General features: G+C 37.5%; 1 protein-coding gene across 1 annotated transcript in view; it reads left to right on the top strand.

Annotated features, from left to right (window-relative positions):
- Nucleotides 1-13,602, top strand: part of LOC107691280 (voltage-dependent P/Q-type calcium channel subunit alpha-1A-like) — a 68,027-nt gene that overhangs the window by 49,416 nt on the left and 5,009 nt on the right. The window contains exons 40-47 of the mRNA XM_016489798.1: nucleotides 1,554-1,659; nucleotides 2,149-2,256; nucleotides 4,898-5,001; nucleotides 7,074-7,180; nucleotides 8,435-8,576; nucleotides 10,006-10,125; nucleotides 11,944-11,961; nucleotides 12,645-12,680. Coding sequence (XP_016345284.1) covers nucleotides 1,554-1,659; nucleotides 2,149-2,256; nucleotides 4,898-5,001; nucleotides 7,074-7,180; nucleotides 8,435-8,576; nucleotides 10,006-10,125; nucleotides 11,944-11,961; nucleotides 12,645-12,680 — 741 coding nt within the window. The remainder of the gene's footprint in view (nucleotides 1-1,553; nucleotides 1,660-2,148; nucleotides 2,257-4,897; nucleotides 5,002-7,073; nucleotides 7,181-8,434; nucleotides 8,577-10,005; nucleotides 10,126-11,943; nucleotides 11,962-12,644; nucleotides 12,681-13,602) is intronic.

The raw sequence follows: 13,602 nt of genomic DNA, 5'->3' as shown, positions 1-13,602 counted from the left end.
ACATCTTGCTAAATGTAATTTAGTTATGACCTCACAAAGCTTTGATGAGACTCCCTTGATTCCAGTCTCTTCCTTTCACTTTCCTCACTCTTATTGTTTCCCCTCATCTCAAACAAACAGCATTCTTGTTCTCTCTTTCTCCTCTCAGACTTTCTCTCTATCCATTGCCAAGCACACCACTCCCCCCTTTCTCATTATTTTTATATGTGGTACACATATCATGGCTTTCCAGTCTGAAGTGAACTAACTTCTATACCTGTTGCCCCCTAATCCAGTCCTACACCTCTCGGTGTACAACACAGCCATTTTTTCCTCTTTAACTCCGTAGGGAATGCCACCCCTTATCTGACCTTCAAAAAAACTGCACCCGTTTGCATCGAGAGATCAGAAAAAAAGCAATGCAAATAACCCTATGAGATATCACCCAAAGAAAGATAAAGATGCTAAACAAACCCCAAAATACAAGTGGTCAATGAAAGATCAAATGATACTCTCTGTGCGCGGCTGCACTGCTCTTGTTCTGTGAGGGGTGGGGAGGGAGGAGGGGGGTGCATGCTGCATGGAGTAGGGGCTGATGTTCGGGGGGGGCTCGGATCGGTGGGGAGGACGGGTCGTACCATTGCTGAACTCCGATTAGGGGTTGTGCTGCATTGCATGTGCTTTTGCATGGCCACCTCTGGAACGCGGCTCATGCTCATTGGTATCTACACCTGCAAGGAACGACGGACTGGTCTGAAATGGGTACATGAATATACACAGGCTCACAAACACATGCTCACTTCCTCACACTAACGCCATGTTGTGTGCTTGTGTGTTCCAGTTCCATGAAGGTACATCCCATGCATGAAACCGGCATCTAAAAACAACTTTTTATGTGCCCTTTCGTTCATTGGTTTATACTAAATATATGAACTCCGACAGGTAGGGGGAGCTCTTTAGCAGTAGCCTTTTGTGAAACATTTGTGACATTTGTGTCTTCAGCCTTTGCTAGCTGATTCAAGGTCAGTTGATAGCACTTCCCAAAAACTATAAGCACACTTTATATTGTAGAAATTTGAATTAGATGCAGAATATCAAATCAAGTGGCAGTCCCAAAAAATACATGCTTATGTGAGTGATATTTATGCCTGATCTGAGATCAGTTTTCACAGGCAGAGGAACACTGATGACGATGAAGTGATGACTTTATCCCATGTGATACTGCTCCACTTATCTGTGAGGGCTCCAATTAAGTCACTTAATTGATGTATATGTACTGTATATGTTCTATGAAATGTGTGAATGTTTCATTCACACATTACAAGACTGCAGATTGTTGGTCAATTATTTGTCAGTCTAAGAAAACTGCTCTCACAGATGCCAACTTAGTCTTCCACTGCATCAAAAGAAACTACAGTCAAAACTTGATCTCCTGCAATTTGTGTGGCCAGTGATTTATTCTTTCGCTACAAACTGCTGAGCTCCCCAAGCCTTTTATTAGCTCACCAAAACATCTGATTGGAGGTTTAACTTACACAGCCCCGCCCTCATCCCCTCTGATTGGCTCTTCACAGAGACTGCTACGCATGGACCTACCTGTTGCAGATGACAACACGGTGCATTTCAACTCCACTTTGATGGCTTTGATACGCACAGCTCTGGACATCAAAATCGCTAAGGGTACAGAACGACATCCCTTTTTCTTTTTCCTTACTTCTTTTCTATCTTTTATTTGACTAAAAATATAAACTAAACATAAGTCCATACGTATCATAAAAACAGATCTTTTTCTTTCTTTTTTGATTTTATTTATTTTTTCTTTTTTGTTGAAAATTTGAGTCAAATATGCCAAAAAAAAATCCCATTTCTTTCTTTGTTTGGTTTTGTTTCTTTCTTTTTTATTTTATTTTAAACTTTTTTTTTTATTTATTTTTTTTACATTTGATATATAAAAACTATATTAAAAAAATATTTTCTTTGTTTCTTTCTTTCTTTCTGCATATGAAAAACTTAAAAATATGTCTGTGTGTCTCTCTTGTATCTTCTGAATTCATGTGATTTTTAATATTGTGCTGATGCTTTTGGTGTATTGGCATATTTTGCTTGTCTGTACATATGTGCATGTGTATGTGTGTGTATGTCCCCTGCCCTGACATCATACACTTACAGGAGGCGCAGACAAACACCAGATGGATGCTGAGCTCCGTAAGGAAATGATGTCGATTTGGCCATATCTCTCCCAGAAGAACCTGGATCTGCTGGTAACACCACACAAGTGTAAGTTGCAGATGGGTTTGTAGAAAAAACAAAACAAAGATCACCAATTCATCAGAGGACAGCTTCTCTCAGCCCACACCGCTCAGCACCCTCTGATCAGGCAACACTTTCACTTTAACTAACCCTTATCCTGTCCCCACATGACAAATCAACATCTTACACTGTTAATTAGCTCAGTAATACCATTCTTTACCATATTAATGCTATTTAAAAATCATTCTGTCTCACAACGATATGATTTATTGCTTATTGTCATTCCACAACTATATGATTTATGATTTATTGTCATTCCACTTCTAAAATACATACCCTCCCTTCCTCGACCTCTTTCCTTTTTCCCTCTTTCTTTGTTCTCTCCTCTGTCTTCATTGCCTGTTATCAGGGGGTGCCTCGCTATAGACGGATCCTCTATAGAAGTCTTTTCACTCCAGCACGTGTAAAGCACACAGCTGGGCTTAACCTCCAGACCACAGAGCCTCAAAAACAGTGTAACCCGAGATATTACCTCATGTTTACAGATGTTAGAGACTTTACATTTTAATATGATGACCAGAATGTATTTAAATCTGTGTATATTTTCTATGAAAAATACTTTTGCGTGCTTTCCTTTAGCATGTTTTCTTTTTAATTTTGAAATTGCAGGATGCTTTAGAATTATTTCTAAGGTTTACTGTCAATCCCTGGGGGTTTTGTGCCATTTTACTATTAAATTGTACTAACAAGAAAGTGTTTAATGTGAAGGGATATCTTTGTCATTTATGGCAGCTCAACATTTTTCTAATTTATATGTTATGTGTCTCATTCAAACTCTGGATGCCGCTGCAGAGTTTTGATGAAAAATTTGAGCTCCTCACAAAACAGTGTAATCCTAGCATTCTGTTATTGTTGCCTCATTCATGGCATATATTCATAGTGAAATGGCTCTTGAGTCCCTGTAGCAATGTAATACAGGCTAGAAATGGGAAGCTATTAAAGGTCCTTGAGAAAAATGAGAGGTTCTTTATAGTGGTTGACCGATATAGTTTTTTTGACAGCCGATGCCGATATCTTGGAAAGCAGGGTGGCCAATGGCCGATATAAAGCCGATATAATTTTATTTATTTTAATTAATAATTAGGAAATTTGAAATCATTTGAAAATTTATTAAAAAATAAATGTGTTAAATAAACATACTTATACTTTAGATGACAAAGTATTTTTCACAAATAAATAAAAATTTAATAAAAATACAATTAAAAAGGAAGTAAACACTGTAACCAACAGGGCACTAAGTATTCTGGGAAGTTTGTGTGCATTGGGAATAATATTTGTCCAAATAAAGCCAAGGTAACACTCATTTTACATACAGCACACAGTGAAAATGACATGAATATGACAGTGGGCAAATGCATAAAGTGCAGCATAATTTGAAATCACGAGTTTAAAGTTTGTCGATCGCGTGTCTCCAGTGAAGCTGAACTCTCCTCCTGTCCGCATTCAATTCGCACGGATCGACCGTCACCCAGAGAACACGCGATCATGCAGGATACACATGTACACTTCACAAGATCTCACAACTGGATCCGACTAAGTTTGCAAGGTTTTTGAAATTAGATGTTTATTAGACATTCAAAGATTTGTTTCAATTATATAAATGTGTATTTGCTGAATGCTGATGGCAAACAAGAAAGTATTATAATGTTTGCCTTTCTATTACTAATAATATAAAAGCAATCATTATAAGACTTTTTGTATACATTTTAATTCATTTGTTTAAATGTTCTATCTGATTATTAGACAGACTTCTATCCGTATTTAGACAGAACTGTTAACGACAACAGCGAACCAGAGGGAGAATGTGAGCACTGTGTGCTCAGGCGCTGCCGTTCTCAGCCTCGAACACATCGGCCAAACAGAAAAACTTATGGGCCGATGCCGATATTTAAAAAATGCCAAATATCAACCAATATATTGGCCTTGGCGATATATCGGTCGACCACTAGTTCTTTAATTAATGAGGATCTGACTGTGAAAAGACTATCAGCTCTGTGGTGTTTTATATTTGTCGATGTACTTTGTCTAGTGTCTATTGTGTAAAATGTGTATTGTGTGTTTCTATGTTGTTGTATATACAGTTGCACCAGAAAGTATTTGGGCACTTAAGCCATACTAAAATGTTTTGAATGTTATTGCATTTGGTAGCAGCACACCAGGTGACATTTATTTTAAGGAAAGCAAAATATTTTTCAACAAGTTAACAAAAATTGGTTAAATGTCACTGCAAATACGCCTAAGCGAAGTAAAATTCATGTGGTAATTTGTTGTCTATGCAATGACATTCATACTTGTATAACTATGACTTAAGTGTCTAAATCTAAATTTTGGGGCAGCTGTATTTGTGAAATTTGTCTTGTAGTTTGTTGTTTACCTGTTGTCTAGTTTCTCAGTCCCAGATTAAGACTCATTCTGGCCTATGAAGAACATATGTTGGTTCATTCCCATTAAGGTTTCTTGTGAGGTCATGACTGAGTTTTGTCTGGGTCTGAGAGACTAGACCTTTGTGATTGTGGCATGTCTTGTCTCCAACTCCCATTCCCCTCTCGGCTCAGGGTCCCATTCCACCCCAGTCTAATTGTGCAGGTTAACTTTTTCATCCTCTCAGCAGCAACAGACCTGACAGTGGGCAAGATCTACGCCGCCATGATGATCATGGAGTACTACCGGCAGAGCAAGGCCAAAAAGCTGCAGGTGCTTCGTGAGGAGCAGGTACCACTTCAGACAAACAAACAAATGCCAAGTCTGCTCTCTAACTTTGCTAATCAACACTGGTAACACCACATTTTATTGATTCATGCCTGTCCACACGGCTATTCTAAATGTGTTAACTTCACATTTATTGGCTATGTCTGAAATGTATTTATAAATATTAACCTAAGATTCAAGTTCTAATTTCTAGAAGTAATTATTGCCTTTTTTATACTCATTCTGAAAACTTTATTCACATATTGGTGCTTTTATACAGTATTTGTTATGAGATATCCCAAAATATGCATTCAAATACATGGTTGAAAACCAGACTCTACATATATAGGCAGTTAGGCATGCAGCTGACTGTAGTTTCAGACACAGCCGATGTCTCTTTCACTCTATTTTAAGATGAAATTATCCCTTGTTAGATATGTACACTGCCGTTAAAAGTGTTTGGGGTCGGTAAGATTTTCTCTCTGTTATTTCTCTTATGCCCACAAAGGCTGCATTTATTGAAAATGCAGTTATAAACAGTAGTATTGTGAAATATCATTACATCTGTTTATATTTTAAATAAATTAATTCATGTGATGCTAAAGCTGAATTTTCAGCAGCCATTATTCTAGTTTTGGGTGTCACATGATCCTTCAGAAATCAATATAATATGCTGATTTGGTGCTCGAAAAACATTTCTTATTATCAATGTTGAAAACAGTTTTGCTGCTTAATATGTTTGTGGAAACTGTGATACATCTTCTTAGGATAATTTGATGAATAAAAAGTTCAAAAGAAGATTATTTATTTGAAATAGAAATCTTTTGTAGAATTTTAAATGTCTTTGCTGTTGACTGTCACTTTCGATCAATATAATGTATTCTTGCTGAATAACAATAGAATTATTTTTTTTATCTTATCGGTCCCAAACTTTCGAACAGTAGTGTATGTCACTTCCCACATGGAGCACTATGATTTAAAAGATGTACGTGCAAACCTTTAGATATTTTAGTGCTTTTATGGCATGGAAACAAAAACACTGATTATATACAAGATCATTTCACATTTTATTTACAGAGTTAGAGCATGCTTAAAAACACACACAGTAGTTTTGCTGAGTATATGCAATGATGAATGATACAACATGGCCTTTTGTCAGTGTCACTCCTGTCCCCTTCCCTAGAAACGTTCCCATCCTGTACAGGCACAGTGTCCATAGTTTCTGCCTGCATTTTCAAATTAGCAATACTTGGAGCCTACCACAAAGAGCGTGGACACTCTGCCGGCATCAGGGAATGGTCTAAATATATGTTTGTGTCTTGCCTCCCTGTCTGTCTCTTTACCTGTCGTACTTCACTTGACTGCATCTGTACCTCAGCACCGTCCTCTCAACATCAGCTTCACTTTTGTGGCTGTCTCACTCTCTATAACCATCTCTGATGTCTGTATATCTATGTCTGTGTCAACTTGTTTGCATTTTAACTAATTCTTTTTGATCTTTCCTTCTTGTTTCCATTCTTTTTGGCATATTGGATCCACTGCCAACCTCTTGTTCTTTTTTGTTGTGTGTAATTTTCTCTGTTTTGTCTTGTCTTCCTTCATTTGTTGATTGGTGAGGTTGTCACTAACATGGAATCTTTTCTTCCTCCGTGTGGACACCGTTTGTCTAGCCAAATATGTTCATTAATGGATGTTGAGGGGAGGTTCTTGGTGTAACCTTTGGGCTAGCACGGTCTCTGAGATTTCTAGTGTTCATAGTTTAAGTTTCACCCACCCAGAACATGTAGTTCTGCAAGTATGAACCTCAGATCTTTACTGTAGCATGCCCAAATTGTTACAACCACCCATACCTTCTGGTGGGTTGGATGGAAATGTCTTGAGCCATCGGCACCTACCTAGACAGCACAGACCCAATGGAGGACTCCATTCAGGTTGGCGAGGGCACAGGAGAACTCCATTTCCCATGATGCCCTCTGGGGGACCTCTGCTGTCTGGTACCCCACCACCTGTGGAATGCACGGTGGCTTGTGTGTGTTACACCATATCCCATGAGTGTGTCTGATCCCAGCTGCAGGCCATGTTCGTATCTCACACAGAACCGAACGCCATTAATGTTTCAGCGCATGGAGCCATCCCCGAACCAGGAAGGTGGACAGGGGCTGAACGGTCTCCCCGAGTTGCCGCAGGAACCTGTCAACAGCCTGTGAGTAGCATCCTGAATAGTCTTTCTATGCAAGTCATGTGAATGAAAAATACTTGTAAGGCATTTATTAATCTGAGTTCATATTCATTGCAGCATTTACTAATACATTATTAAAATCCAAAGTTTTATCTGTTAATATTAATTAATGGACCAGAGCTAACATGAACTAACGATGAACAGTTGTACTTTTATTAATTAACATGAACAAAGATTAATAAATACTGTAACAAATGTGTGGCTAATCGTTAGTTAGCATTAGTTACTGCATTAATTAATGTTGACTAATGAACCTTATTGCAAAGTGTTACCGCTTTAATTTAAATCTTTCTGAGTGAGTCTCATGAAATCATATCCAGGTCCATATTTCTTCCCAAAAGCAAAATGAAATAATAAAATGTTGTTTATTGCATTAATAAAATTAATTAATTTTAAAAAGAATTGTATAAAATAAACAATTGTATTGCAGTAAGGAAAAATTCTAAAATACAAATATTTTTGTTAAGAAAAATTGTAATAAAAAATTATTTTGTGTAATACAAAATTCTAAATTCAATAATTACAGACAGCATAACAAATACTGCCATGAAGTACTGTATAAACATTCTACAATTTAAATATTTATTTCTCTATTTTCTCTCTCTCTATATATATATATATATATGTATATATATCTCTATATATATATATATATATATGTATATATATATATATATATATATATATACATATGTATTTCTCATATACTATGTATGTATTTTTCAGAGTAATGAAAATCTGTCATTAAATGTGGTTAACTGGCATGAAAATAATGTCACAGTTCCAAAATTGTTAATTGTACAAATTAAACATTCATTTCTTATTTTCTTATTTTTCTTTTTAATTTTGGAGTAAAATATTACCTGAGAGGTTTTATGAGATTCACCTGTTTCAACTGGTGCTCTGTCTTCTCTTTCACTGCTTAGCTTTGCTTTAATTGTTGTCTTTCTTCTTGTCCTTATAGGCCGCACTTCTGCTCTTTCTTTGTTTTCCCTTCTCTCAGCTGTCACTCTACTCACATTGTGTTTCGATTCTTCGATATACGTCTATCTGCTTTTGTGTTAATTTTGCTATTTATACATATATACATTTGTAATAGTTTTTTTCTGTACTATTTTTGTCTGCAAAGGGCATTTTGCAGGTACAAAACTGCTTTTATGTAAGTGCATGTGTGAGTGAGTAAATGAATTAGCCAGCCAACATCTTTCTCTGGTTCAGGCCTCCGGAGGGTGGAATGAGTGAGAGCCAGTCGTGGGCGACGTCACGAGCCCAGGAAAAGCTCCAGAAATCTGTTCCAGAAAACTGGAACCCTGACAGACCGTATCCTGATGACCATCACAACAGCCGTCATAATCCACAGGTAATATCGGAGGTCCTCAGTTCAGAAAGGCAATTTTGTTTTGTTTAGATCTGAATTTAAATTTGGCTTGGAAATCGTCAAAGCAGCCGTGACTATATCAGCTTCTCTCAGCCTTTGGTAATGAACTGTGTGCTGTTTAGCCAATCACTGTCTTCCCAGCCATCGTCCCTTTTTCGCTGCTTTTGGACACACTTCTCATTCATATTATCACTCGTTCTATCTCTTCTGTCTCTGTCGGTCTGTAGCTCACTTCTTTATCTGTCTGATGAATCATTCTGATGAACTTCACTGCCCATTGTAGACCGTTTGTATAGACCCTTCCATCACTGCCAGACTGCGGGGGTGTTTCACTGCTTGCCTGCTTCCTCACTGTCTGCTGGATTGTACCAAACCCCCTCCAGACTCTCATCTCTCCTTCAGTGTGACTCTTCTTTGTAGCTCAGCAGTCATCCGACCCTGATGTTTCCCTGCACTAGTCACTCATCCTAATACTATGAAGCAAAGGAGATGCTGAATAAACAGATTTAGGCATAATGAGCATGTTGGAAAGTACTTAAACCTGTAGTAGGCAATTAGACAGGGTCAGTGTGCACCTAGTCTCAGCCTACAGGAGATCTGTAAACAAGAGCTGTGACCTGACCCGATCCAACCAGTACTGTGTGTTCTACTTCCTCTCTTCCCTTTGGATATGTATGCAAAACATTTATGCTAAATTTGTAATATTAAGTCTTCCATTATTTACAAAGCCAAAACCTAAAAGTACACATAGAAATTGCATAATTGAAAGATTTTCAGATTTTTTGTAGGAGTTGAATCATATTTAATTTGGGATTTTGGATTGGTAAAGAAAAAGATCTAATATATATAAAACAGAACAACAGCTTTTTTATTTTATTTATTTATTTATTTATTTTTTACAAACATATCACAAGTAAACACACTTGAATTTGAAGTCGCTTGAAACCTGAAACAGCTCAATCTCTTTTTATTTCCTCTCAACAATTTGTATATGTATGCAAAATAAGTTATGGTAAAACATTTGTATTATTAATTTGTAATATGAATCTTAATATTTACTTTATTTTACCTTTTCATAGACCAAACCTGAAATCAGTCAATCTTTTTTTACTTGCTCTCATCACTTTGGATATGTATGCATATGTTATTTTATATACTCTATATATCAGTCAGACAACCCCTTCCTGTCTTCTCTTGTTTCTTGGCCGGAATAAACTGTTCTTTTATTCCACTCTGTTAGTGATATGCATCATTTGGAATGGCCAATGACTAGCTCTAGTTAATCTAGTCTTCAGTTCAACTGCACTTTTGCGCAAAACATTGCCCTCTACTGGTTTATCACACCCGATAGAGCTGTAGGCCGGTGAAGCAGGCATCAGCCCGGCCCACATGCTGTTGCTCTGTTTTGCAGACGGTAGAAATGAGAGAGATTGGGCCTGTTGGGGACGGTTACTCGGACACTGAGCCCTATCACCCAATGGAAGGGCATGGGCGGACCATCTCCATGCCACGCCTCTCAGCAGACAACCAAGTGAGCACCTTCATCCTTTCATCCATCCATTCACCCATTTGGTCTTTCCACCTTTTATCTGTTATCCATTCCCAATATCCGTCCTCTGTCAGTTATCCAGCTAACAGACTTTGACAGCTTCAGTTGGGGGAACCAAACTTAAAAAGTTTGGTGTGTTGTCATGCTAACAAGCCAATAAATGCTAGCATGTCTTTGTCAAAAGTCAAAGGGCACATGGATAAGTGGCTCCCACCCTGACCTTCACTTACATGCATGGCTGTGTGAGAGTGTGAGAGAGAGAGAGAGAGAGAGAGAGAGAGAGAGTTGGTTCTGTGCATCATCATAACACCCTAGCTCAATTTCAAGAAAACCTTGGTGTGTCTGGAGTGTGCTGCTGCCAGAGCTGGATTTGAGGTAGTGACAGAAGTAACAGAAAACAGCCTGTGCATAATTACAAAATGTATAGTTCCAGCCCTAACTAATTAGATAAAGCATGTTTGTATGGAATGATCAACTATTTGATTGTATAAATATTTAATTAAAGTTTTACAGCATAACTAATTGTAACATTAAAATTAATTAATAAATCACATTTCTAATTGAAAAATAAAGACAAACATTACTGTTCAGAAGTTTGGAGTTTTTTATGTTTTTGAAAGATGTCTCATGCTAGCTGAGGCTGCATTTATGTGATCAAAAGTATAGTTAAAACAGCAATATTGTAAAATATTATTGCAAATTAAAATAGCTGTTATTTATTTTAATATATTTTAAAGTGTAATTTATTCCTGTGATGACAAAGCTGATTTCTCAGCAGCCATTATACCAAACTTCAGTGTCACGTGATCCTTCTGAAATCATTCTAATATCTGATTTGGTGCTCAAGAAATATTTCTTATTATAATTAATATTAAAAACAGTTGTGCTGGTTAATATTTTTATGGAAACTGTAACAGATGTAAAATTCAAAATAACAGACTTTATTTGAAAACAGAAAACATTAAAATTGTCTTTACTGTCACTTTTAATTAAAGTTTCTTTAATTAATGTTTAAAATTTTAGTTAAATGAAACATTTAAAAATACTTTCACTATTTTTTAAATGCAACATAATTTAAGAAAACATTTGCATCCAAATGCATTTCTTAATCCATTTGTCAGTTGAGTTAAAAAAAAAAAAAATTATAGGACAGTTCACATATGAAAGTAGCCAGTTAACTGTTGACTAAATCGAAGACGCATCCCATTACATGCATTAAAAGGCCAAAATTAAGTATGCACATATGCACTGCTTTGCATACCCAATGTACTGTGACCTCCTGACCTGATGAGATATTTCACCAGATCCTTTTGAAACACTACCACAAATCAACCTCTGGAGGCAGTAACATGCTCAAAACATTCGATTCCACAAACATACACCCACAACACATCACATAGAAGCAATTACGCTATTATGCTAAAATGCATAAATGTGTGTACACACACAGCATTTCTCACCCTGACATAACCCCCATGATCTCTTGGCTGACTCTCCTCTGGAGAAGTGTCTGGATTTAGCAATTTGTCCAAGTGTGTATAAGACAAGTGTGAGGAAGTCGTGTGTCTCTGTTTTGAAGTGTGTGTGAAGGTGAGCTACACATAGAAGCCTCAAAAACTAGTAAGAATCTGCTAGAAGCAATATATGTTCACTTGTGTGTTGGAAGTGTGGTATGTACAGTACACACCAGGAAGTGTGAGGATCCAAAGTCTGTGTTTGTGCGTGTCGTGTAAAGCTGTAACATAGATGTGGTTGTTGTTCTTGTGACTCACTCTTGTCTAACACTGCTCTGCCCCACAGAGTGTGCGTTCTGCTGCGGTAAGTGTGTTAGTGTGCTTCCTATCTTCCTCTACACTCGCTCAATTTTTGTCTTTTTTCTCTTTCCTTTTCCTCCTCCTCCCCCCAACCCCTTCCTGTCAATGCCTGTGTGTTTCTGTGCTCTCTCTAAATTAAAATGGGGATCACTATTTTTCTCTCTCTCTTTCTCTTCTCCTCTCCACTTTGCTTTTAATCTCTCCTTTAATCTTGTTTTTTTCTGTCTCCGTTTTAACCCATAATGCCTTGTGGTTTTCTATTTCCCTTTTCCTTTCATTGTCATTCATGTCCTCTTTTTTGTGGTTTTACTTTTTCTCTTTTTCTCCATGTTTTGGTCTCTCCTTCTTCATGGATTTCCCATGGCACGTCTTTTCATTTCTTACTCCATCGATTCCTTTCTTCTTTTTTTGATGATTTCTCAACCCTGTGATCTTTCTTGCCCATTCTGTCATATTGCACATTGAATTTGTCACCATTTTCATGTCATATCTCTGTGCCCCTTGATTTTCTACTCACCTTTTCCTTTCTTTCTTCCTTCCTTCTTTGTTCCATTTCATCTTTACTTCCTTTATTTTCCCCCTCTCTCTTTTTTCCTCACACACTTTCTCTGCTGTGCTCTGTATGTATCGTCCCGTGGTCTCATGCGTGCGTCCTGTTCTGCGCACCGTCTGTCTGCTGTTCAACAGCGACGGAGACACAGGCCACGAGGAAGTAACCTCAGTGTATGTACCATCTCTGGCTTTCTGCCTCTTCTCCATGCTCTCCCTCGTTCCCTCTCTCTTATTTTGTCTGTTTTAGGAGTCTGCGTCTCTCTTTATGTCTTGATGTCACACTGAACTCTATTTCATGCCATCCTTCTTGTTATTCACCCTCTTTTCCTGTTTTCCCTTTGTATATTCTGTTCGTCGCTGTACCTTTCTCTCTATATACCTTTTTCCTGTCCACTTATGCAGCCCTGTATGCCTATGTGTGTGTGTGTGTGTGTGTGTGTGTGTGTGTGTGCGCGTGTGTCTGCCTGTGTCTTATCTCTGTATTTCTGGTCCTGTGGACATGGGAAGCTTTCGCTGTCTCGTAGTTCTTGACGCATGGATTTCAAACAGGAAAACCTGCTGCCAATAACGGTCATGTTGTTAGCATGTTTCAGTCAGGCGCATGGCATAAAGCATTATGTGTGTGAGTGAAGAAGTTTTCAGTTTCAGTTTTCAGATCATGTTTTGATGCAGAAGAGCATTGTGTGCCCAAGTATGTCTTTGTGTGTCTACACATGCTATAGATTGTCATGTTGACCATCATGTGTCTGGATGTGTGCATGGACAAATGTGCTGAACTTCTTTTGGCTGGATTGGGTTCTGTGTGCTCAGCTATGGCAGAGAAACATTAGTATTTATTTAATGGTTCTGCTTGAATTAGAAAAGCTGCAGTGCATGTAAGGCATGACCTATCTATCTATCTATCTATCTATCTATCTATCTATCTATCTATCTATCTATCTATCTATCTATCTATCTATCTATCTATCTATCTATCTATCTATCTATCTATCTATCTATCTATCTATCTATCTATCTATCTATCTATCTATCTATCTATCTATCTATCTATCTATCTATCTATCTATCTGTCTGTCTGTCTGTCTGTCTGTCT

Source organism: Sinocyclocheilus anshuiensis, unplaced genomic scaffold (assembly GCF_001515605.1).
Source record: "Sinocyclocheilus anshuiensis isolate Anshui unplaced genomic scaffold, SAMN03320099.WGS_v1.1 scaffold1154, whole genome shotgun sequence".
NCBI classification, from domain to species: domain Eukaryota; kingdom Metazoa; phylum Chordata; class Actinopteri; order Cypriniformes; family Cyprinidae; genus Sinocyclocheilus; species Sinocyclocheilus anshuiensis.
Note: the sequence above shows the minus strand (reverse complement) of the source record. Positions and strands in the feature narration are given on the sequence as shown.